The following is a 27,017-nucleotide window of genomic DNA, read 5'->3' as shown; positions in this document are numbered from 1 at the left end:
TGGAAAGAGGCTCCTTCCTAAAGAGCATGGACAGGTGATCCCCTATAGAGATGTAAACACTGGGCGTAGTGTCTCTGTAGTTTATAGCAAAGCCATAGGTGCTGTTGTTTTGGGGTGAGCTTCCAGTTGGGATTATAAGGTAGAAAATGTCTATAAACATAGTGCCAATGCTCTGCTATATTTAATTTGCGAAATTATTTTGAGGTAGAAAAAAATTGGGCCACAAATACAAATACTGATACTTAAAATTTTCTGTAAACAAGTTTTTGAGTTATCCTACATGATCTTTTTAAAATGGAAGTACTTGTAAATTGCTAATTTATTTCATCTAATTGCAGGTGGAGGGGCCTCAGGTGCTACCATGTCATGGGCTTTCCCTTTTCTGTTTAAATATACTGTATTTCCAAGTGTTTATATACTTGTAGCATACAGAAAAACAGCAAGCTCTTTTGTTCTTGTACCTTGTATTCTGTGGGAATGTGGACATACAACCCTCACCCCAACCCCTGCCAACCGAATACTTACTGTTTCGATCTCTCTCTCTCTCTCTCTTCTTATATTCACTGCCCATTGTTCCTAGAAAACCACAAAGCTTGCATTGACTGGTTGAAGAGCATGGTTCTCCAGTCTCAAGGCCTGTGCAGTTGACCTATATAATCTCACCTCTTATTAATTCATTGCATCTCTCTGTCCAAGGTGCAGTGCTCCTGTGTACTTCCTCATGATGCCTTCCTGTTTAGAGTGCTGTCACAAGTCCTCTCAGGACCAAATTATTTCTGCTGCATTCACACTGCAGCTAGCAACACTTGCACTGATTTGGGGACTTTAAGAGAGCAAGTATTTACACCTTCTCTTTCCACTTAGGGTTTGTACATGCCTGCCTGACTAACCCGGAAGTCAGGAAGTGAGGGGACTTTGTTTAAAATGGTATAACTCTGAAGACATGGGCACTGTTTCCAGCCTCCTCCAGAGAAGAAACGAAGTTGCTTAGCTTATTTGGACCTATAAACCCTGTAACTCTGTTTGGTCATCTGTGTGTCCAGGCCACAGTATTGGGCTCTTCTCTCCTTTGTACTCTCTTTTTATTTTATACTTTAGACAGTAATGCCACAGACAGTGAGGATTTTCTGCACCTTTTGTGATTTTCTTGGAGATCCAAGAAATTTGCTTGGAGATGATTTTAAAAAGATCATGTAGGATAACTTTCTTGGAGATCCAAGAAATTTGCTTGGAGATGATTTTAAAAAGATCATGTAGGATAACTCAAAAACTTGTTTACAGAAAATTTTAAGTATCAGTATTTGTATTTGTGGCCTAATTTTTTTCTACCTCAAAATAATTTCGCAAATTAAATACAGCAGAGCGTTGGCACTATGTTTATAGACATTTTTCTCTTTCTTTTTAACAGCTACATAATATTCCATAGAAATATCATAATAAATTAAAACAAATTCTAAAAGCACGAAAATGTACATGTTAGTTGTACAATATGTAATTATTGTACATAAAACAAGCTGACTACAAAAAGGATAAACTTGGTAGATTATTGAAATTTTAAAAATGGTGTATTCCCAGATTTCTTTTGGTTTAAACTCTTCTGGGAAATAATTTCCCCAAGCCCTAAAGAGATTCATGTTAAGTGGTGTTCAGATTGAAAAACAATTGACAAATACTTTTACTTCTTAAGGAATCAAGATAGTATTTGACAATTTTCAAGGAAATGGTAAAAATGAAACAACACAGCCAGTTGAGGTGAGTACATGCTTTGAAAGTAGACCCACTCAGTCTTAAATTTTCACCTCAACAAGATTTGGCCAAGTGATTTCATCCTGCTAGTTTCCTCATTGATAAGGGAGACACATTGATATTAGTACCTACCTCATTAGTACCTACCTCATGGGGCTTATGAAAAACAAAATGAAATGTATTTGATACAAATGGGAATCATACACATACACACACACACACACACACACACACACACACATACATATGAGGTATCTCTTGTTCTCTCTGTCAACATGATCAGACTTTGGCTACAAATAGTATCTCAAATACTGTACTTCTTAGTAAACTTGCTTGGACTGCATCATAGGCTTATAGAAGAGCTCCTGGTCCTAACTATAGCCTTTGTCATCGTTGTTCTCATCTTCTTTATTTGTTATCCCTGGTCTTTCACTCAACACCTTGTCATTAAGGACCCCTGTTCCTGCTGGCTCAGGTCAAGTGGATGGATACTAATCTACTCTAATACACACACACACACACACTGATATAGATTATATACATATATATAATAGAGAAATTAGAATATATATAGGACTTAGAATCTACATTATTAAGCAAGGTCACATGACCTCAAAAACAAATGAATCACATCTTTTCTCTCATGCAGAATCAAGTCACTAACGTATGTGTAGATGTTGACAAATGTACTTGTGGATACCCTGTGACATGAAGAAAAGCTAAGCACAAGGGAATGATGTGGTGATTGATTTCAGGTCATTGATAAGTTAAGGGAACAGAGTAGTTTTTTCTGATTGAAATGTTGTCATAGAGTTTGGGCTTTTTTTTATTAGAGGAATACATAAAATATATTCAATACTTAAAGAGTAAAATTTAATATGAAAAATCCTAGATTCTACTTTGAGTTGCAGTTCTAACAGAACATAAGTTCATTACCTTACATAGGCTTTGGGTCTGGTATGTCGTGTTTTTATTTATTTGCATTTTTATAATAAGGCTTATGAAAAGAAAAATGGAATGTATGTAGGGGAATTTTGATCCTTTTCACAGTATCTGGCATACAGCAGGTAAACACTGAATGCAATAAATGTCTATAATGATTAAGGTAAGAATTCTAGTTGCTGGATTTTTGACCAATTCCATCTTTATGTAACTTGTCACTATGCCTTATAGAGTGAGTGATCTTAGCCAATGGACATATTTGCTTTCTTCCTTAACTCTTAGGATATGGCTTGGCTTTTCAATCTCTGGAAAGCAGGGCATGGAAACACTGTTTTTTCTATGTACCGTATATAGAATGCCCAGTGCTGGAGTTAGCCACGAGTCAGAGTATCTACCAGGGCTTGTGCTTGGAAAAGTTCATTGTCTGGCTCATGGGGCTATATGCAAAGAGCTAGAATCTGTCCAACTGTTGATGACTTCCAATCTTACCTATTTTAAGTTCTCAGTTTAAATACAATTTGCCTGGGAAGTTTCTTGAAAGTTTAATATTTGGTTTTGTCAGGTGAGTAGGAGAAACTCTGGTATACCATGAGTTTTCAATATATGGCCACTGCTTTAAACTCTGCTGTCAAAGCAATATGGTAGACCCAAGCCTAGAAAATGGTCCTGGTTCTGTTACCAACTCATTTTGTGTTCAGCCTCAGTTTCCTTGGTTGTAAAGCAATCATATTAAATTAGTCACCCCCAACCTCCCCGTGGGATGCCTCAAATTACAAAGGCTAAGACACCCAGGCTCTGCACTGCTCTTCCCCCATGTTCAGAATTCACATCTTCATTTTTCAGAGAAAAGATTTCCATTGATTGAAAGAAAATGCAATGGAAAACATGTGGAGCTGTGCATGGTGGTGCACACCTTTAATCCCAGCACTCAGGAGGCAGAGGAAGGTGGATCTCAGTGAGTTCAAGGCCAGCCTTGTTTAAATACCATTTTCCTTTGTGTGTGGGAATGAACTCTCCATATGTAGTACTTGAAAGGCTCAAGTAGCCAGGCAAACAACAAAATGAGGAAAACAGGTGATGGTTGAAGAGACTGGTGGGGGAGGTATGCCTGCTAAAAAGACAGGAGCTTCTGTTCCACCCCAGTTTAGAGTTTTTGAAAAGGAATATTTATGCTATGCCTTTAGTTTCCCAACACTTACCTTTTGTCTCTGTCTAACTCACCCTTTATATGTGAACTTTATATGTTGGCCATTAATTAAAACACAGGCCAAACAAAAATGCCCAAAGCCATCTAGTTTGAAATCTATACACACACACACACACACACACACACACACACACACACACACACACACATACTGTGCATATGTGTGTGTGTGTGTGTGTGTGTGTGAGAGAGAGAGAGAGAGAGAGAGAGAGAGAGAGAGAGAGAGAGAGAGAGATTCATATTTGTTGAGTATCTATGTCTAGAAACTAGGTAAACCTTTTGTACTAACCAAAGTATTTGGTTTTCACAATGATTCTATGAATTACTTCTACTACTACCATTTGGAGGTAGAAAATTTGGGTTAAGTGATTTGGTCAGTAAGTAAAAGCTTCTACAGATAGTCAATCCTATGTTTAAAAAACGTCTCCTTGCTGGAGTTCTAACCACATACACAGTTGACTGCTGGGCATGCAATGTGAATAAATGGCACATGGGCTGCTGTATGGCAGAAGCTGCTGAGTCATATGGAGACAGCTGTATGATACCAGTTCAGTGCATACATGTGCGTGATAGGATAAAATACTGAGTACTGTGTACTTTTATACTTTATGATTTTTTAATAAAGCTCAGTTAGATCATTGTCATTTTTTAAAAAGAAATTTTAGTCTTTCTCTTTGCTGCAAGCAAACCAGACTCACTGAGCTTTGGATCTAGTACCATCTGTGTCCAAGGGCAAATACCCCTTCTCCTTGCCATCTATAAGCCCCACTCATGGAAAGGCTCCAAGTCTTGAGTGATGATCACTTCCTCTGGGCTAGAGTATGAAGAGGAAAGTAAATCTAGGGGGGGCTAGAAAAGGGAAATCATTTGAAATGTAAATAAATTATATCAATTAAAAAAAAATAAAGAAAAAAAAAAGAAAGTAAATCTAGCAGGAGTGGTAAATCCCCACATACATCGATAAGTACTTGAGGTCAGAGACTGCATCTTTTATAGTTTGTCTACATACCAAAGTCATTAATATGAAGAGTCATCTTAGCAGTAGTGGTTGTAGTAGCGAAAATAATACAAAGAAGTTAGTCTCAGTCTGTGCTTTGCTATCCGCTTTCATGATGCCTAGGACTCAGGGATGTGTCTTTTGAGAAAGTAATGTGAAATCATCCCTCTCATGCTCCTCCTTTATTTTTGCTTTTTTCACCTAACCCTCATAAAATGTGTTTCAACCTTCACAACTCTTGCCTATAGGAATAAAACTATAAGATATTAGGAAGAAAAATAAAAATACTGTGGGGGAGAAAACCCTGTATGTTTATCTGTTTAGGTTGTTTCCCAGGGGCTTTTTAGGATACTTCAACACTATAACTTTTGTTTTTCCTTCTCTGAAAAAAAAATATTTTCACTGTATATATTCATTGTGCATATACGCACATTTTATACATGTATCTGCTATTCATTGAGCCTGTCCTCCACTGCACTCCCCCCTCACTTTCCCCTTTCTAGCTTATCCACTTGATGTGGGGTGGGAGAAGGAAAGAGCCAGTGACCCCGACAGTATTCTTCTTGACAGTCCATACCCATCACGTGAGTGGAAAGTACCAAAAAACCCATTTTCAGAACTGTATCTAGAGTCTCTGGCTCCTGAAGAAAACCAGTGTGGTTCTGATGTGGGACGGGAAGAGTGGTTTGCATTGGCACCGGCCCTGCGGGTGCTTTGGGGCTGGAGCACACACAGCTGTGGGTTACAGATGCTTGCTCTTCACTATTAATGTGGCCAGCATGTGAAACCATGGCACCGCAATACTACACAGAGGTCCACGCCTCTGATAGTTTGAGAAATAACTCCCAGCTGAAGGAATTTTTTCTTTGAAGGGCTGGAATACATTCCAGAACAGAAGGTCCTCTTCCAGAAATGGTAGAATTAACCACTGATTAATTCTAGTCTAGTGATGTTGGACTGGGCATTGGGGACTGCATCACATGTATCTAAGGGCTTGGCAGCTTTAACCAAAAATACAAGGGGAGGAAAAAAGAAATGAAAAAATAAATTAAAGTTCCTTTAAATCTTTGGTTAATAACTTCTGCATTCCTTACTGCGTGTATATCACAGACCTTGTTGTATACACTCTCAAGGCATTGCATAGTTTCTTTGAAATCACAACTGCAAAGCATTAGTAGGAGCTGTCATCTGAGTTGAGGTATGATAGACATGTTTCTACCAATTATTATTTCCCTGAGGATGGGGGAATCAGAGGCCTGTATATACAAACAGAAGAAATGTGTATGGTGTTGGGTATTGCTTAAAGTTCAGTAACAAAAATTATCTTCTAGACAGGAATTTCTTCTCTCTCTCTCTCTCTCTCTCAACGTATGTGCTCCCTTCTAATGGTATACTTGAGAGAGGGTCTTCCATCTGCCATTGTTAGTGAGAATGTTTTCTCATCCAGGTTACAATTTCCATTGAAATAGTTGCATACAAGTATTCAGAAGTTAGTTTATTGACTCTTATTGCACTTCGGGGTATCTAATAAATAATTTATTAGCTTGATGGATATGTGGCTACCTAACTATGGAGCATGAAATATGCACTGTTTCTCTAATACACTGTAGGGAGACCTGTTTATAAAGTATTTAGTATTGGTTTTATAATGCACTGTTGACAACAGGAGACCACGAAGTTCAAAGATCAATCTCATTTTGACCCACAGTATTAATGCTACTTTATAAAGCTATATGACAGGTCACTTAGACAGCGGTCCTTACAGAAAGGACTCTGTTAGGAAGGCTGGTTGTAGTGGCTGCCAGCACAGCAGATAAATGTCTTTGTCCATGTCCCTGAGATATTTGTTCAGTGGCTGTTGATACTGGCCATGTGATGGAACTCATCTTTTCCCTGGTCTCTAGAGGGATTCTGGACTAAAAGTGCTGAGGTCTCCTAATGCAATCCTCACTAATTGGGTAGAGAGTTGATGTGACTTTGGATCACATGGGCCTGGAGGTAGGAGTCAGCAGTAAGGGATGGGGGGCTTACCACCTCAGCTTTGTCTCATGTCTGCTAATGAAGCAATATTCTTAGACATCTCCTCTCTCCTTAATTCAAATCATATATGTGATATAGTTCAAAATATTTCCAGTTTTTATTTGCTTTGGGGAATTTCTTTAGCCAGGAGTAAACTTGCAGCCATTTTTTTTTTAAAAATGCTCTGTATATATTTAGAATTGGGTTTATGAATAAATAAAGATCAAATAATTTGGTCTAAAATGTATTCTTGGCATTTTAATTCTTTTACATGAACTCATCAGTGTGGGAATGTATGTGATCACTATAGTTCCCAAAGTTCTGTTTCTTTCCTGGGCTATATGTTCTGGAGCAAGGCATTACTGTCTGCATTCAGAACCCTTTATTGGTTTTCAGTATTTCAGATTTCAGTGTCAGTATTTCCAACTCCTAACTACACTGCCTTAAAAAAAATTCTTTAAATTTTAAAAGATAAATAAATCTTAGAGAGAGAGAGAAAAAACGAATGCACCTATGTACATACGTATGTATGTATGTATGTATGTATGTATGTATGTATGCACCTGATTATCAAATCCCCTGGAGCTATAGTTACAGCAGGTGTGAGCCATCTCATGTAGGTACTGGGAACTAAACTTGGATCCCATGTAAAAAAAAAAATTGTACATGTTCTTAACTACTAAGCCCAATGCGTTGTCTTAAAGCCAACATTGTCTTGACTGGGAGGAGACTTCCTAAGTACTTTCAGGGGCAGCCCTCTCTGCAGTTGACCTGTCTTCTGATCACCACTCATGGATTCTGACCTTCATTGTGCCTTTTTAAGTAGACTGTTCCTTTTCTCTTCTCCAGTTGTTCTCTAGTTTGTGCTCTTAACTGGAGTTGTAATATCTGTGTTTCTTTTTAAAAACATTAAGTGTATTTATTATTGTTTTAAGTAAAATATAATTACATCATTTCTCTCCATTCCCTTTCCTTCCTCTAACAACTTCCATGGCCCACCCTTGCTCCTTCTCAAGTTTCTGGCCTCATCTTCTTTAATTGTTACAATATGGCAGGGCCTGAACAAGGACAATGGGGGGGAAAAGTGGAAGAGGGAAATCCCGTGGGACCCCAACCTCAGACAAGAACTACAGGCAACTAAGGGATGCTGAGAGAGGTTGTCTTCCCTATGGAAGATGCCCTCTCATTGGTTATTCAATGCCAAGTGTCTGGTCCTCAAAGCATGTATATGCAAGCAACTGAGTAGACTGAGTAGGACCTATTTACACACACACACACACACACACACACACACACACACACACACACATCAATTCCTGAATTTCTTTGTTTTTGTTGGGTTGAGACAGGGTTTCTCTGGGTAGCCATGGCTGTCTAGAACTCACTCTGTAGACCAGGCTAGCTTCAAATTCAGAGATCTACTTGCCTCTGCCTCCTGAGTGCTGGGGTTAAAGGGGTATTCATCACTGCCTGGCCTTAATGCCTGAATTTCTTACCAGGGAAAAATTTCTATATCATTCCTTTGTGTCTGAGGGATTTTTTTCCTCTCTTCAGAGAACCTTTTCATTTGTGTTCTTACCACATTCTCTCCTAGGACCCTTTATATCATTTTCCCTCTGGCTTAGATCTTCAATATCCTCTTAACTGTCTTGGTACCCTTCACTCACTCTAGATTTTTCTTTTTAAACCTCCCATAGTGGAAAACAAGCTGTCTGTTCCTAGGGACACTTCTTTAAACCCTGCTAGCTTTTCAAGCCCCAAGGTTATTTTACTGTTCCTGCCCCAAATTACACATTCCTTTGCTCCTCAGACTGAGCTAAACTGTATTCTGCTTTCTCTAGAAAGTGCTGCCAGCCAGATCCCTAGTGTCACACTGGCTCTTGTGATCCACATGTTTAATCGTGTGTATGTGTCTGCATCTTGGGAGGGGGGCTTGTGTGTGCACATACATGCAAGTGCCTACAGAGGCTGGAAGAGGACATTGGATCCCCTGGAGTTGGAATTAACAAGATTACAGGCAGATGTGAGCCACCCAACATGAAAACTAACTTGGGCTCTCCACAAGAGCAGCGTGCTCTTAACCAGTGAGCTATCTGTCCCATGTCCTTACACATGTCCTGTCTGTCATTCCTAGGGCTTTAATTTCATTCCCACGGTGTCTTTTGTGTTTTGCTTTTTTTTTTCATCAGCCTTATCTGCTTATTTTACCTGTTTATTATAATAGTTCCCTGATTGATCTCTTAGCTTCCTTTTAGTTATGTTTTAATGTGTTGTCATAGATGTACTTTCTTTAAAAATATTAATATTTGCCCTGTGTTGAGGTTGTCTTTTTGTAGAGTTGGTTGATGACTTTGTGGATAACAGAATAGCAACTGAGTGGACTGTGGGACTCTTACCCATAGTTCCATTACCCACGCATCTTCCCATTTATTACTGCTTTATCCATCATCCTCCCTGCGCCCTAGTGAAACTAGATCACTTCTCTAGAGGAATATTGGTGGTCTCTCAGGGCCTAGAACAAAGGCAGCCTTTGCTTAGATGCTTCTTTCACATATCAGTGGGAAGGCATCCTTCCCTAAATCATAAGGATCTACTGTGCTTGCCTTAACACTATCTCTATTTATGTTAGGTCGTTTTAGCGCATGGCTTTTATTCTGTAGTAGATTATAAACCTGTGAGCAGGGATCATGTCTTATTTTGGTGTCCCCACAACTTCCTGTACTTGGTATGTGAAGCTTGATAAATAGTTCTTCAACAGTGAGTAAAAAGTTTTATAATGATTTTCTTGATGATTAGTAGAAGAAAATGGAGTAAGTTGGGGTATTGACTGGAGTGTGGCTCAGTGGTAGAACTTGTGTTTGGCAGCCCCGGTGTCAGATACCCACATGACTGTCCAGTTCCTCCTTAAAGAAAGAATCTTAAGTGCAATGCTGGTTTGGCTTCTTAGCACACAGGCTTGCACTCAAGAAGCCCTGAGTGGCTCCCTTGTCCTGTCACCCCTCAGTGAGCTATTCTGTTATTCCTCATTGTTGTTTTCTTATGGTTCATATATTTAACTGTTGGTTGCTATACACCTTAGTAATTAACTCTTTTTACAAGTGTTTGAGTGGTCAGAGGAGTATATTATATCTGTAGTTTTTAAGATAAAGTATCTTGATGCAACCAGGATTTCTGTAAAATACTGCCTGCAGACTATATAAAATTTCCTCTTCTAATCTCTCAACAGGCACATTTTGTGCCCTCCCCGCCTCCAAATTGCCTCAGTTACAAATCGGAAGGCAGGCTTGGTGACCAGGACTGGCAAGCACATTTTAAAGTCCCATGCTGTGGAGTTGATCCATCTCAACTTGAGGTATGTTGTTCTTTCTTATTTAAGTCACTTAAATATGCTCACATTCTCTGACTGTCCTATTGAGGTTTGTTCCCACATAATTATTCTTTGTTCCACCCTCTTACTGTCTTTCACACTCATGTGCACGCTAGGAAATGAATGTGTTTACTTGCTTCTCAACAGTTTTTAACCTCTGAAGATACTGAATGAAATAGAATTTTGTGGCAATAATTCGAATGATTTTGATTGTGATAAAGTGTCTTCTTTTATTTCATCCCCTTTTTCCCCTTTTCATTTTTTACACATAGTTCTAGGGAAGATTTATTCTAATTGTCACTATTTTTAAAATGGATGTGTTAGGGTAGTAATCTTTGAGAATTGAAATGTAACACATATGTAACACACACACAGACACACACACACACAGACACACACATACACGTGCAGACTAATGAGTTTCCCTAAGATGATCATAACCAGGACATCAGCTGATGGACAGACAGTGCAGTTGTGTGTGAAAAGCTTCCTGCCTGCTTGCGTCCAGCCGAGGTCCTACACCAAAGGCCCCCACTCTCCTATTTAAGTTTTTTTAATTTGAAAAACAATCCAGAAATCATACAAATTTTCTTTGCATCAATGTTTTTCACTTAAATGTATGTTTGTGTGGGCATATGCATGATTTTGTGTGTAAGCATGTTTTTGTGTCTAAGTAGTTTGTAAGGGCTTGTGTATGTTTGTGTATGTATGCATGTATGTATATGTGTGTATGTTCTTGTATATGTGTTTGTTAGTATGTGTGCATGTGTTTGTGCATGTATGTGTGCGTTTGTGTGTATTTATGTATGTATGTGTGTGTGTTTGTGAGTACTTGTATATGTGTTTGTATGTATGTATGTATGTGTGTGTTTGTGTGTGTTTGTGTGTATTGAGCCTTGTAACAGGGTTTTCTTGTGCAGAAGTGAATCTCAATCTTCCTTCTTGACAGTAATTTAAACTATTACTGTGACATTTTTACTAGAGCTGCCAGCATCTCAGGCTACAGTTTTTAGAAGGAAGTAAATAAAAGCATTAATATTATCTTTACAATCCCACAACTTTCGTGGTCATATGAAAGTAATTCCCCAGTGCACTTCCATGCCCCAGCCTGTTGGATTTTTGTCTTTTGCTTTTGCTTTTTATTTTTATCCTCATAGTCATTTAAGGAAAGATACCACTGATTCTTTCAGAAGATTTTTCTCACAGGACATCAACTGAAGCTTGTGATAGTAAGACAGCTTTTGTCACTGCTTGTACACACAAAAAAATTAAAGTCACTTTTTTACTTTTTAGATCAAAACAAAATAGGAAAATGTTTGATCTTTTGTAGGCATAAGATTTGTACTGACTGAAGATGCTTTTTTGAAATGTGAATCTTGATTCCAAGGGATTCTCATTTCCTTAGCATTTTGTAAGCTACCTGATCTACTGTACCTAACCACATCTGTCCATTTTCTGATCTTTTGCATCCATGGATTATAGCCTTTTAACATTTCTTGGAAGTGCATTCCGGCGCTCAGCCCTGACTAGGGTGTCAGACACAGCATCTCAGGCAAGTTAGACAAGTGTCAATTGGAGCATTTTCTCCTTTTCAGTAAAGCATTTAGGTAATATTTTCCTAAGGGGAATGTTAATGTCACTCTCTGAAGTAGCTCGAACCTTGTTTAAGGGGCTTGTGTTCCTTTTCTGGTCACATAAAGATATTTTTACTGCATAAGGTTTTCTCTGTCAGTATTGGTCACCATTTTCTTCTCTCAGTGCATAGCAGCTGTTATATATGTCTCGTGCACTGATGTGATTGGTGTTCATGTGAGTTCACATCTGAGTATTTAGTATGTCTATAATGGTTTGGCAGAAAGCTGACTATAAATGAAGGTATGGGTACTCTTACTTAAAAATTGAACAATGGTCTTATTCCTCAGAATCTTTGGGCTGTTTTGGCTGAAGCTACTATATGTTGAAATGTCCAACTAGGTTGTCAAAGCCATCTGGCATTTATATATAGTTATATATGAATATTATAAATATGAAGGAACAAGTGAATTCTAACACAGACTCTTGGAGGAGAAGGATTGAGATGCCAATCAAAGATGATAACATGAATTTAGATTTTTCTTCTCCTTTTCATAAAGACCCTTTAAGCTAATTTTAAATTAGCTAATTCATGGACTCTAAACCTAAATTCTTACCATAAAGATTTTAATAGAAAGAGTAATAGACTGTGTAGTTTAGATCGTTTACATATGACACTTGGTTACATTTAGTTGTTGGCGTGCATGAATCATATATCTTTTTGAGGATAGGATCTCACTCCTATCTGCTTTGAAACTCACTATAGAGATCAAAGTGGCCTGGGATTCACAGAGGTCTGCCTGCCTCTGCCTCCCAAGGGCTGGGATTAAAATCTGAACCACCATGTACCCCCATGTACCCCCTGCCATGCGTCATCCTTTTAACCTGAATTAAAGACTGCTACATACATGTCAGTCTGCTACTTACAGCTCAGTCACCGAATAAACTGAAACAAGAAAAACAATTGCTAAATAAGAAAAATTTTCCTGGTTCCTTAAAATTTAAACATGAGGACCCATGATTACCAGATGTTACTGTTTGGGAACATTGGCAATCGAGACACAGTTGTCCATCTCTTACAGAGATCGAAATGGAAAGAAAGAAATTGGAAATCAGTTGGCAAGCAAAGATTTAGGTGTAACTATTAGGTGAATCTTAATTGTAACAATGAGTATCTTTACATTAAGGAAGATAATTCATAGAGGCAGGCAGATCTCTGTGAGTTCGAGTTGAGGCCAGGCTGAGCTACATAGTAAGTTCCAGGACAGTCAGAGCTATGTGGAAAAAACCCTGTCTCAAAAAGAAAACGATACAAAGCACAAACAAAAACACCTGTAACAACCAAACAAAACCGAAAAGATAATTCAGATCTTGATCTTTTATTTATCATTTTTTATTTTATGATCTTTTTTGGTTATTTTACTTATTTACATTTCAAATGAACAACATTATCAACCAAGCAGCTCTTGATCTTAAGAAGTACTTTTAAATGTCATTTCTTCTTTTCTCCACAGAGTGCACATAGATGTGCTTGTGTACTCATTATGTTTGGGTTTATATGTGTTAAGGGAAACAAATATTTTACTGTCCTCTCATCAAATTGTATAAACATAGATAACTATACAATTATAAAGCAAACAAAAAAGTGGAAATTAAAATTTAAAATTGAAATTATTATTTAAAATTTAAAATTGAAATTATTATTAGCTTTACTTTTTCCTATTCTTTATATTGAACCAAATTTGTTCCTCCTTAACTTTGTGTCTGAAAAGAAATGGCACAATAAAGTAGGGGTGTCAGGCTTCACAAGGGGAAAGGGTGGCAGGCTTCACTAGGGGAAAGGGTGGCTGTCAACCTTCTTCCTTAGGAGTATGGAAGTGAGGGAAATATCTGTTCAGAGGAGTTTTCCTTCATTAGTTCTTTCTCCTTTTTTTCCCACTTAACACATCTGTTAGCATTCCACACAGACCAACAGATGTTGCAAAGCAAGTCCTACACTTCGTTCTCAAGAAAAATGACATTTCCTCAGTTGCCTGCCCCACCTCTGTGACTGAGACCAGCCTGCTGCTCCTGCATAATTTGCATATATTAAGTTATGTGCCTTAATGCATTAGGAACCTGAGCTTCAGCATTCCTTTATATGTTAAGGTCGCATGTCATTAGTGACTAGTTTACAGGCTGCCTTAGAGTTCTGAGAAGGAAAGAGATTTGAGGATGGCAACCTGATTCTGTACACTGAGAGTGGATAGCCAGTTAGCAATATTTTTTCTATAAAATAGATGAGTTACAGAAAGCTCGAGCTGTCCCACCACGAGGAAGTGCTGATTGTCATGTGATGTGAAGCATCATTTTTATTATTTTGGCAAGAACAGGGACAGTTTTGTCTTGACAAGCCATTTGATGAATACCAGCGTGTGTCACATGAAAAACCACTGATCTTTAACCCAGGTCTGTACTTTACCAAGCTTTGGAAGTAAATTGTGACTGAAGGAAGAGCAAAGGCCAGTACACTGTCATTACAGATTACAGAGTCTGCTAACAGCGGGAGAACTGAGCCCAGGGAGCCACAGGTGCGGTTCTGTAAGCTGTCAGTAGTCCTGCGGATGCTTCTTAAACTGTGTGCACAAGCCATACATTTATTTTATATTTGTTCAGGATTTACGTTGTAGCCCTAGCTAGGGAGGAAAAAAAAACTGAAAAGAGAGAGAGAGAGAGAGAGAGAGAGGGAGAGAGAGAGGGGGGGGAGGGGGGAGGGAGGGAGAGAGAGAGAGAAAGAAAGAAAGCCTTCAAGTGCTTTCTTAGTGCAGGGCCTGAGTTTCTTAGCACAGAACCACGACCTTTATATAGCTTCTATGTTCCCAGTCACAGAATGACATTAAGAAAGCCCTGTGTTTTGAAGAAATTAAATCCAGTGAAGAAAAGTAAAGTTGGGTATGGTGGAGCACACCCTTAATCCTAGCACTGGAGAGGCAGAGGCAGGCAGATCTCTCGAAATCAACCTGGTCAATAAAGTGAGTTCCAGGCCAGCCAGGGCTACATGATGATACTCTGTCTTTAAAAAAAATAATTGTAATATATATAAAGAAATGATGGGTTATATTCTCATAAACAAACAAACAAACAAACAATCCTTGTCTCCTTGTACTAAGCTCAAATCCAAATGGATCAAGGACCTCCACATAAAGCCAGACACTCTGAAGCTAATAGAAAAAAAACTGGGGAAGACCCTTGAGGACATCGGTACAGGGAGAAAGTTCCTGAACAGAACACCAATAGCGTATGCTCTAAGAGCAAGAATTGACAAATGGGACCTCATAAAATTACAAAGTTTCTGTAAGGCAAAGGACACCATCAAGAGGACAAATCGGCAACCAACAAATTGGGAAAAGATCTTCACCAATCCTACATCAGACAGAGGGCTAATATCCAATATATATAAAGAACTCAAGAAGTTAGACTCCAGAAAACCAAACAACCCTATTAAAAAATGGGGTACAGAGTTAAACAAAGAATTCTCCCCTGAAGAACTTCGGATGGCGGAGAAGCATCTTAAAAAATGCTCAACTTCATTAGTCATTAGGGAAATGCAAATCAAAACAACCCTAAGATTTCATCTTACACCAGTCAGAATGGCTAAGATTAAAAATTCAGGAGACAGCAGGTGTTGGAGAGGGTGTGGAGAAAGAGGAACACTCCTCCACTGCTGGTGGGGTTGCAAATTGGTACAACCACTCTGGAAATCAGTCTGGCGGTTCCTCCGAAAACTGGGCACCTCACTTCCAGAAGATCCTGCTATACCACTCCTGGGCATATACCCAGAAGACTCCCCACCATGTAATAAGGATACATGTTCTACTATGTTCATAGCAGCCCTATTTGTAATTGCCAGATGCTGGAAAGAACCCAGGTATCCCTCAACAGAAGAGTGGATGCAAAAAATGTGGTATATCTACACAATGGAGTACTATTCAGCCATTAGAAACAATGAATTCATGAAATTCTTAGGCAAATGGATGGAGCTAGAGAATATCATACTAAGTGAGGTAACCCAGACTCAAAAGGTGAATCATGGTATGCACTCACTAATAAGTGGATATTAACCTAGAAAACTGGAATACCCAAAACATAATCCACACATCAAATGAGGTACAAGAAGAAAGGAGGAGTGGCCCCTGGTTCTGGAAAGATTCAGTGAAACAGTATTCAGCAAAACCAGAACGGGGAAGTGGGAAGGGGTGGGTGGGAGGACAGGGGAAGAGAAGGGGGCGTACGGGACTTTCGGGGAGTGGGGGGGGCTAGAAGAGGGGAAATCATTTGAAATGTAAATAAATTATATCGAATAAAAAAAAATCAAAAGTAAAAAAAAAAATAATTGTAATATATAAAGAAATGATGGGTTATATTCTCATAAACAAACAAACAAACAAACAAACAAAAAGCAACACAATAAATAAACTAGTTTATTCCAAAAGTATATGCAAAAGAGCATTCTTTGGCCTGTCAGTAGTCAGTAACTGTGACTAACTTTTCCATCACTGTGTAATTTTTGAGAAAATAAAAGAAAAGACCCAAATTCACCTCACTACAAAATATTAAAAAGATAGTAATATTCTAAGCAATCACTTGTGGGAATTACTGCTTACAGAGTGAACAGGAAAGAACACACTGCCTTCCTCTGTTGGTGGGATTGCACTGCACCTCTCTGTAGTCTTGTTATCCTACACTAACTGAAATGCAAATTCTTTGTAACTAATTGGATCTCATTGAGGGTACATGCACAGTGTGTAGTTATGTGCAAAAAGGTTTTTAAAAGTATGAATTTCCTGTAATTACAACTTTTAATTACTATCCAAAGTGTGCAGTTAGTGCAGGGTTAGTATATATGCTTAACTTTAAAAAATATTATTAGAAGCATGACTGGTGAAATGTTTGATAAATACCAGATAAAAACAAATGTGTAATTGTAGCATCTGTAAATTGAATTTAAACTATTTTTTAAAATTAACATTTAGGATTTAGAATTTGAAGCCAGTTGAGTATACTGATGGCATGTTAATAGTACAGGTTTTTTTAAAATAAATAAATAAATAAGTAAAAACATTGTAAGTGTTAAAACATCATTAGTTATTTCCAGAGCTGCTTACCTTGTCCACTCTCCTGGTCTTATGTTACTGTTGTAAAAGTATTTCAGAGTTGTGTGTGTGTGTGTGTGTGTGTGTGTGTTACTGCTGTGTGTTATGAAGAAGAGTTAGTTACTCCTAGTTCTACAGTTTCTTCAGGACCTTGAGAGCTCCTTGGTGGACCTCTCATTGTACACAGCCTAACTCTCAGTCTCAGGGACTGTGAGGAGCGTCACGTGACCTTTCAGATTTGTGATCCCCTAATCTGAAGTACACGACTTTGAATCAGGAAGAAAGCAATAATTGTGAAAATGATGTTTATCCCCATGGCCTAGTTGTAAATAACTCGGATACAAAGGATATCAGAGGGTTATTCTGTAATCTACAGAATGTTGAGCCAATGGAAAGCCTCAGGAGATGTCTTGGTGCCTTGGTTTTGTTGTTAGTCATGGACCTGAGTCTCTAAAAAACAATTCAAGTCTCTTACTGACTAGAAAAGCATCAAGGTTCTACATTTCCCTATGGAAATGGATGGCAAGTTCACATAACATATTTTGGGACTTTCTATAGGAGTCAGAATTTTATGTTCTAAAATTTATTAAAAATGGTTTTAAACATAATAAACAAAACATAAACATTCAAGGTTTGTACTTTAGCATGTTTATATATAGCTAACTCTTTGGACTGGTGTCTGTTGTTATAATGAAGCTTTTACTTTTTTTTTTAACTGATTTTAGGAATTAACTAAAATTTTGTTTGACAAAATCCATCTAGGAGGTACAGTACTGTGTAATTGTTGTGATTTTTCTTGTGAATCTTACGAGGCTATCCTGATGTTTTTTTTTTTTTTAAGATTTATTTATTTATTATATGTAAGTACACTGTATCTGTCTTCAGACTCCCCAGAGGAGGGCATCAGATCTCATTAAGGATGGTTGTGAGCCACCATGTGGTTGCTGGGATTTGAACTCTGGACCTTTGAAAGAACACTCAGTGCTCTTAACTGCTGAGCCATCTCTCCAGCCCTATCCTGATGTTTTTAAGGCGTGGCTACGGCAGGAATATTTAGGTAATAGTTTTGCTGCAGACTTGTTTGGTTAGACCTTGCAGTCTGAGAGAGACCGGTTTGCATACTCTGGGTAGCATTTTGTCAGAGGACTGTGGCTGGGCATAGCAGATTTGGATGTATTAGCTAGTCAACCTGATAACCCTGTACAGACTGTATTGATTTTCTAGGAGAGAGTTTATGAACTAAATAAACTTGGGGTTGGTGTCTTAATAAACTGCTTCTCTCAGTCTGTCACATTTAGTTATGGAGCTGTGCAGTTTAGGGGGGAAAAGGGCTAATTCAGTTACAGATTGTTCACAGCAGGGTCTCCAAATTAGCCCTTTGTTTTGTAATGCCACCTTGCTTGGGCTCGTGTTGAGCATATTTCTCAGTTTTGCCCTAATGAGTTGCAACACTGATAATGTGGCCGATGATCTTTCATTGATTTCACTATCACTTGCTTGTCTGGTAATTGATCCGTTGCTGAGCCTCTAGTTAATTATATCGGCTTTGACATGGCCCGATCCCTGGGGAATTTCAAGTCTTGTAGAATAACAGTTTTAATAAAAGAGTCTATTACTGCAGGTGCTTGCTGCTGCATGAAAATTGATTTTTGTCTTGTGGTGTGGTGTGGTATGGTGTGTGTGTGTGTGTGTGTGTGTGTGTGTGTGTTCGTTCATTCATGCCCGCATGTGTGGGGGTTAGGGGAAATACCTGGGAAAGAAGAGGATCTCAGAACTGAGAAAAAGGGGTGGGGCTGGAAAAATAGGAAGAGGGAGTGAGGGAGAGTGGGGAAGGAGGGGGAAGGACTAGGAGAGAGGGAGAGGAAGCAGAAGAGGCCAGAGAGAACATGCAGGCAGAGGATACAACAGTGCTTGAGGGGAGAGAGGAGGAAGCTTGCTGTTGACAGTGTCCTTAAGCCTCCCATAAATAACAGCCATTAGTGGGAAGGTCAGGAGCTGAGCAGGCAGCTTGACTGAGGCACTGAGTGCCACTTCAGAAATCAAGAGGCTAGCAAATTTTAGAGGGAGTTAAGTGGGTAATAGTAAAGGTACAGTCACCGTTGACAATTGACTCATAGGGGCTTTTCCCGCCCTCCCCCTCGAAAGAATATTTTTATTGACCACAGGTAGACTTAATATATTTTAAGGCAACAATTCTTTGGGTTCTTGTTTGTCTCCTTTCAGATATTGAATTGGCTTCTTTTGAGACTTTTTTGTGCTTAATGGTGGTGAACTGGAGGGAAGTTTAACAGAAAAGCTTTCAGGAGATGTCAGTTCTAGAAGGGAAGGCACATTTGTGTCAACATAGCGTACGGTTGCTCATCTTTTCTCATTGTCCACTAATGACACAGGCTGCCATCGAAACGCTTTTCTGTTTCTTCTGTTGTTTCTGAGAGGAAGGTTTATTGTTATTCTTTCGTTAAGAAGGAGCGAACAGAGTGCTACATTTGTCCTCAGTATTTGTAAGTGGCTGAAGATTAATGTTCCTTACATTTTAAGTTTAGGAAGGATGGCTTTTTCCTGCTGACTACTTTTATGAGATGGCATGAATTTAGCTTTCCATTTTGAAGTTACAGTGTTTATGTACAGTGGATTTTGTTCAGTTCTGCTTTTTCCATAAATAAGGGAGATAAATACTATCTAACAAATGGTTGTTTTGTTTTAAAACTGGTTTAATTAAAAATATGACCCGCTATCAGGGTTATATTTCATCAGGCAGGGAAACATTATAGAATTTTCCATAGAGGTCCTAAATGAAAAATGGCATTTTTATATGCATTACTTTTTGCCTGAAATAGGACAGGTTTCTTTTTTTCTTCATCTTTTGCCCTTTTTTTTTATGATTTAAAAGGTTGATGTAGATGTCTTACCTGAGAACTTTAACAAAGGATTTTATTCTGCATGTGAGCTTTAAGAAAAGGTATTCATTTTTCTTCTCTTCCTTCAGTGTCTCTTTACTTAACCTTCCATTTGGTAATTAATGGCCTGAGGTGCTGGGTATTAAGTGATATATATTTATTTTTGCATATGTTTAGTGTACATCTTCCATGTTTAACTGGTAGCTTTGCTTGTTCACCCTTTATAATATAAGGTCAAATCTCTGTATATTATTTTCCCTATGAGTTTATATGTGGTTATAAATAGCCCCAGCATTACGGTGTGACTTGTGGCAGCTAATATTTAAAAAGCCACTAAGCAAACTTTATGTTCTCCTCCAGATGAATCTTTACTTGCTTCCAGTTTAATTAAAAATATTTAAGTGTCATAGTTTTGCAAGTGTTAAAGAAAGGACTGGTGCTGGATATAACATGTTACAGCAGAAAGCATTGTTGGCGAAAATTCCCAGGGAGGAGCCCTGGCTTTCCCTGGCCTTGTGGGTGGTGATCGTGGCAGTCCGTGGAGTATGCACCAGTGTGTGTGTCTATCTGTGTATCTGGAGGGGGGTTAGTACAGTGTCATTTGGTGCCTGACAGTGGAACAGTGCAGTTGACTCCTAGCTCTGCTGTCCAATGACATGCAGTGGCTGAGGGTTTGAAGCTGATGGTTGGGTCTCCAGTGCTGCCTGCGCACCTGACAGGCAGCTGTGAAACTGAGCAGAGGCAAGCTAGGGGAGTCACAATCTATGCATAAATGATAGGGATATCTGTGCAGAAGGTGCGAAGGAAGCTCTGACCCCCCCTCCCCCAGATCTCCCCTTTCCCGAATGAAATGCACAGTTCAGCCAGCTTCTTACCTACACTGTACTCCTGCTACTGGCTGCCAAGAAGCTCAAAAAATCCACCTTCACTTTTCAGTCAGAAGAGGCAGAAGTGGATGTGAGAGAAAGAGACACACAGAGAGACAGAGAGCCAAAGAGGGCAAGAGACTTGACTTTAAGAGACTCCTGTACTGACAACTCCATGCAGTTCGGAACCAGAACGACTGAGGCTGGACCAGGGTTCATGGGGACATGGCAAAATGCTGATACTAACCTCTTATTCAGAATGTCCCAACAGGTAAGTTACTTTTTCTTTCATTTTTTTTTTAAAAGAAACCTCGAGTTGTTATGTGCCCTTTTCTTCCTGCTACTTTTCTTTCTAAATGTTTTTGAAATTAAAAAAATATATATATATATATATATATTGTCATTTCTGTGTTACTGGAATGTGCAGTGTTACTTCATGGCTTCCCCAAGGGCTCTTTAAGGAAAAGGGGGGAAAGGACATCGAAGTTAGAGAAAGCAAAGGCATTTGTTGCAAAGTTTCACCGTGTGCAGCCTGAGCCCTGCCTTAATTTATTTCTTTGTTTCCCGCGAAAAAGAGAAAAGGCCACTCAACAAATGTGTCTTTCTGACTGTGAAAGACTTGGTCAAAGTGTCTGCTGTCTCGAAGTAGGTCTTGCAACTGAACAGTCATAAAGCGCAGCGGGTTTGACTTCTGGTGTCTGGAGCAGCTGGACTCAGACCCGAGCGAGGCTGTGCAGGCTTCCCTGCCGGCCGGGTCAAGCCGAAGGGCGGCAGGCTGCACTCAGGCTTGCTCTCGGCCTCCATTCTGGCTCTCGGTGGCTCGGTGCCTTCGCTCTCCCCTGTGCTCCACTGGCCCAGGTGCAGCCAGCTCGGCTTGTCACCTGCCCGCCGCCTGCTGCCCACCGCCCGCCGCCCGGCATGGTGCACTCACACTGGGCGCGGCCCCTGCTTTCTCCCAGAGCCGCTTCTCGCTCAGCCGCCGCAGGCAGCTCGGCTGCTGCCCTGCAGGGAGAGCTGCCTGGAGAGCGCCAGGGCAGCAGCGGACAGATCATTAATCACCCGCAGCGCTCGGTGATTTGCGCCCTGCGTGCCCGGCTCCTCTTGCACAATTGCAGGCTCTCAGGCTCCGCGGGGGAGCGAGGGTTAAGTGGAGGCAAAGGGGAAACAACCCAGAAACTTTCCTCTTTTCAGAAGCCTACCCTAAACCCATACAAAGCAAGAGTTAGTTTATCTTCCATGCCCCACTTTAAAATTTAGATATCACCAATCCGGGTTTTCCTTGAGTTGTGTGTATGTACATGCATGCTGTGAAAGGTTAGATTGCTTTAGGTTTTTCCCTCTAGTGAAAAAAGAGTTAATAAAACAGATAGAGATAATGATCAATTGATAAATGGCTATTGAACCACATAGATGTGTTAGATTGCTGCTTTGGCAAGAGCCCATTTCCAAGTAGATTTGCATCTAAGGAGACTTTAAGTGATGCAAAACATTTAGGACTAAAAGAAATAAAAGCAAATTACATAAAAATAGGTCAGAATTAGGAAAATAATTTAAATTCCTCATAGAGAAACTTGTATGACCAGCTCACTGTGGTGTTTTCTGTGTGTTTGCTTGTGTACCTGTATGAATGTATGTGGACTGTGAGCCTTGGTGCCTGTGAGAATAAACACAGGGAAGGCCTTTATGCTTGATGAACAGATTATGACACAGAACACTATGACAAAGGATGAAAATCACAAACTTAAAAAGTATTGTAAATCAACCATTTAGCTGTAGTTTGTTATTATTTTGTTTTTTTTGTGTGGTTGTTGTTGTTTTGGTGTTGTTAGTGATGCTTAGCTTCCCATTTACTTTCAGAGTTACTAAATGTTTACCTTTTGTGCATTTTGGAAGTCATCTAAGAAGAGTATATGTTTACATGTGTAGATGTACTTTTCTTTCTCTTTCAAGATGCCATTTCAGAATGTGTAGTCTTAAATTCAAAATCTGCCTAAATATGCACTGTGCTGTGCATGCCTAATGTTTTTGTTTTCCTTATGGGTAGTGGGTCAGCAGTGCTGGTTCAGTGTGAGTGGGACAGAGTGTGTGCATGGGGGATGGGGTGGGGGAGGGAATGATTCCTGAAATGCTCTCTTAAAAGTCAACAGTTTTGAAGAATAATAGTTTCAATATCCACATTAAGCCACCTTTTGCTAAAGATAAAAAGGTTTTTTTCTAATTTAATCAAATATGTACAATTCTCTATATATAATTGTTTAGGATAAAAGAGGCTTTTCTGCTTGATTATTTTAATCTGAGTAAAAATTTAGCTCATAGAGTGAATGAAATCTTTTAAGTACAGTTTTCCACAGTTTTCTATAGTAGAATACAAATTAATATTTCCTTGAATATCTTGGTAAGCATTGGACAAAACTGACTACTAGAGCCAGTAAAAGATGTTTAAAGACTGAGCTATAGAGAACTCACCACATATGATGTTAGCTACAGAAAAATGTATGCTTGGGAATCGGATGAACGCTGAAGTTGAAGAATCTAGGTCTGTGTCTTCTAAACGTAAGCTAGGCAGAGGCATGGGACAATCTGTATCTTGCATTTCCCCTGAACAAAGTTAGATTTCCTTAACTGTAAATCTTTCCTTTATCTAACATTAGCAAATGATTTGACTCAGACTCAGTGGAGTTAAGTCTGTTCCCCTTAAAGCTTTAAATGGGACTTCCTGACTTCATCTCTCTACCTTACACTATTTTCCCTAAAATCAAAGATTATTCCTCTAAAAATCAATATGATTTGTTGTTGTTATTGTTGTTTAGAAAAATAATATTTTCTTGTAGCAAGATACTTGAGAGGTGTAGCTGTTGACTTGTGTAGCTGTTGACTTTTGTAACTGAGAGTTCTGGATTCAGTTATGAGTTGATAATGTCCAAAACCATTTTCTCCTTTTCCTTATCTCTTAAAACCTCAAAGGTTATTTTTCTCAGGATACTCTCTTAAGGTGTTGTTAAAAAGACAGATGGGGGTGGTAGGAGAAAGGAGCTTGCTTTTGGAAGGTTGTTTTGTTTTTTTTAATCATACTTTGAAAGCTGTTTTTTCTACATAATTTGTACGTTTGTGTATTTGAGACAGTAGCAAATAAAATCCTTATAGCTTCCTCTAAGAGCAGGTATAGTTCGATCTAATTGAAATCTTTTTAAGAAATGACACTGTGCAGATAATGGTGATAGTGTACTTTTCCCATATTACCAGAGGTGTTTATACCTTTTATTATTGCTCAGGTATACTTAACCTGTTTCAAATAAAATGCAGATCCCTTAATAAGGTCTCTTTTCAGAGTAGAGTGAGATACCAAGTTAGAATTATAAATGACGCCTTGCATCATTATGGAGTAATTTAGGATTCACCCAATGATGTAACAAAACTAACAACATAATTTCATTGTGAAACTGTGTCTTATTAAAGAACAACTGTCTGACATTCTTTTACAGTTGCTTTATTTAACTTCATGCAAATATTATTAGTAGTGACATTTTTCTGTTGTGTATTAGATTCTCTCATTAGCACGATGTGTTAGTTATCACCAGAGAAATCATTTCCTAGATAGGTGAGGGACAAAATCGAGAAAGCTAAAAATTATATCAGTGATTTACATTACTACCAGACCGTCTGCTCACCAGAGATATGACAGAGTAAACTTTTTGACTAGTATAAAACCTAGCACTTCTGAGAAATGATTAAAAGATTTATAAGAAATATATAATAATATTTTTGGAAATCATTTACAAGAGTGCTCAATACAAATTTTTCTTCCAGTAGTCTTTTAGTATTTTCAATTCATGAGGACAAACACAGTTCCAGTCATAGGATTTGTAGTCAAAATGGAAATGATGTGTGTTTTCTTTTCTGGTTTCTAACCCTCCCAAAAAAATTTAAACATCTCTAACAATTTTAAAGATTCATATATAGTATTTCTTGTTTGTCACGTATCTAAAATATGTGCTGTGGGTGGCTTGGTTGTTCTTTGAAGTTCATGCAATATATTTTTATTCTAAAGCTTCTCCTCAAAACTGGACACATCCCTTTGACATAGGATGAATAGTCTTATTTAATCAGAGCTACGAATAAGGCAGTTGATAGTTAATGGCCTTTGAAAATGACTTCCATTGTGAGGCAGCATCCATTTCTAGGTTTCCCTCTCTATTTTTTCTCTCTTCCTTTTTAGTATTTCCTTCTTATAGTTGGTGTATTTGGGTAATCACAGCTTACTTAAAAAGGATTAACTTGACAAAACTTACCTTTATGTTAAAATAGGTGTTTATATTTGGTGGCAAATAGTTTTAGCTTGTTGAATTAGCATGCTGCCACCTCTCAGTTCCTCTAACTTGAGAGATGATGTGCTTTATTTTGAACTGTTAATGATAGGTACATATTGAAATTAAAATGTAAGCCTTGACATTCACTTTAATACTGTAGCACACAAGTAGGAATATTTGGATAATTGTCATAGCAGTATTGGATTAGAAATCGTGGTAAAGAGGTGAGTCCCTGTGTGTCAGCCTTTACTTCCAACTTGGTGTGAACATGCAGGCCTCACTAACAGCTCTGCATACTGTATAATGAAATGGGAATGGCGTAGGCCTTGTATGTATGATATTCCACGTGTGAGTTATTGTAATGAAACATGCACAAATAGATCCTCAGATGTGTATACACGCGAATAAACTCATTCACCAATTTAAAGCTTATTTCTAACACGTAGCACTTCAAATGAATTTAAGCATAGTTGGGGATCATTTTGAAATTACTTCTTTCAATATCTCTGTTATCTGTAACCAAGTAGCTTTATGGAAATTGATTAATGTAACAGGACAGACTTAGGCTTCCACCACAACATAGCGTCCTACGCCTATGTCAGGGATAAGCGCCATGACGATTCTTCCCTTACTAATTAGATGCTGAGCAAGACATCTCTGGGAAGTTGGGACAAACATGAATGGGTCACAGCCAAGGCAGGATTGCAAGGATTCCAGTGATAGTGAAAGCATTCAAGTTTGCCAGGTCGCTGTGACACAGGAGCTGATTCCAAAGGAACAGCCCGTTACAGATAGTGAGATGGCGTCACATACTTCAGTGAAAAACAAAACCCTAGGGTTTCTTCTTTTCCAACTTACACATTGCACACACTTATTTAAAGGAAGACACAATGGACATGGCTCTGGTCAGTCTTCAGTTAGCATGTAGGTAATGCCTGTCCATAGCTAACTTGGTAATGTGGACGAGAATATATATAAAGTATAAGGAGAGGAAATTGGAGCTTGCCTTTGCCTTTACCCTGTATTCATAAGTGAACTATGGTGGATAAATTGTTTTAGGTGTGAACTCCTTTCCCCCAGAGTATATAGAGAGAACTCTGTGCAGTAAGGAAAACTGAATTGGTGAATCATGGGAATACCTTTTTCAGTGAAACCCATTTTCTCTAGAACTCACTGTTCTTTGTTATTGAAGGAACATTGGATATAACTGTCCCAGGAGTTCTTTCCTTTGGAAGGTTTGGCATCTAATGTGATGTGTGTGGAAGCATGGGCTTTGTTCCATGTGCAGACATGCTCATGCCTTTCATGACACATGTTTGCTGGTGACTAACCACGGTTCTCCAGGCTTTGGCCAGAAGAATGTTTGGGGTCGTAGGAAATGATTGATGTCACACACATCTGCCAGAGCTGATGCCATTCTTATTTGCAGAAGAGCAGCTGGTGTCCACATTTTGCGTGGTTCCCCTCATCCACTGAAGCACCTGGGATTAGAGGCAAGAGGAGTCAAATACCCTTTGGAGGAACTTTGACTTCTAATAAGCTTAAGAGAAGTAAAGAAAGAGGGGCAGAGCAGGAACAGCAGCCTTTAGGTTCTGTTGTATAAACAAAACAAAAAGCAGGAGTATCTTAGAAGACAAACTGATAAAGAATACAGAGGGAAACAGGATGGAAAAAATTATCCTGGGAAAAAGAAAGACTATGTGCTATGACATCACTAAGATGGTGTGGGAGCTGTGACTGCGGCCCACAGTTCCCCCTGAGCCTTTCCTGTACCATGTCTCCCTCCCTGGGCTTAAAAGGAAGTTTAGAGAATAGGAAAAAAAAGTATTGATTGTTTTTTCAATTTGTACCTTCCCTGTCGGAAACCTCACACATTTCATAGTGTACGCTTGCTCCACCTTCCAGTGTAACACTTATGACTGGACTTGGCATGGGTGAGGGCAGAGTTCTGGGTCCTCTCGATGG

At 38.9% G+C, this 27,017-nt stretch overlaps 1 protein-coding gene and 1 pseudogene across 1 annotated transcript in view; both read left to right on the top strand.

Annotated features, from left to right (window-relative positions):
- Window positions 1-27,017, top strand: part of LOC127668081 (ubiquitin-conjugating enzyme E2 G1-like) — a 233,851-nt pseudogene that overhangs the window by 163,256 nt on the left and 43,578 nt on the right.
- LOC127668211 (zinc finger protein basonuclin-2-like) overlaps window positions 1-27,017 on the top strand; it is a 74,263-nt gene that overhangs the window by 45,356 nt on the left and 1,890 nt on the right. Inside the window, exons 2-3 of the mRNA XM_052161741.1 lie at window positions 10,138-10,263; window positions 20,816-21,016. Of these exons, the coding sequence (XP_052017701.1) occupies window positions 10,138-10,263; window positions 20,816-21,016 (327 nt within the window). The remainder of the gene's footprint in view (window positions 1-10,137; window positions 10,264-20,815; window positions 21,017-27,017) is intronic.

The sequence above is a fragment of the Apodemus sylvaticus genome, chromosome 17 (genome assembly GCF_947179515.1).
Source record: "Apodemus sylvaticus chromosome 17, mApoSyl1.1, whole genome shotgun sequence".
NCBI classification, from domain to species: Eukaryota; Metazoa; Chordata; class Mammalia; order Rodentia; family Muridae; genus Apodemus; species Apodemus sylvaticus.
This window is presented reverse-complemented; position numbering and strand designations above follow the sequence as displayed.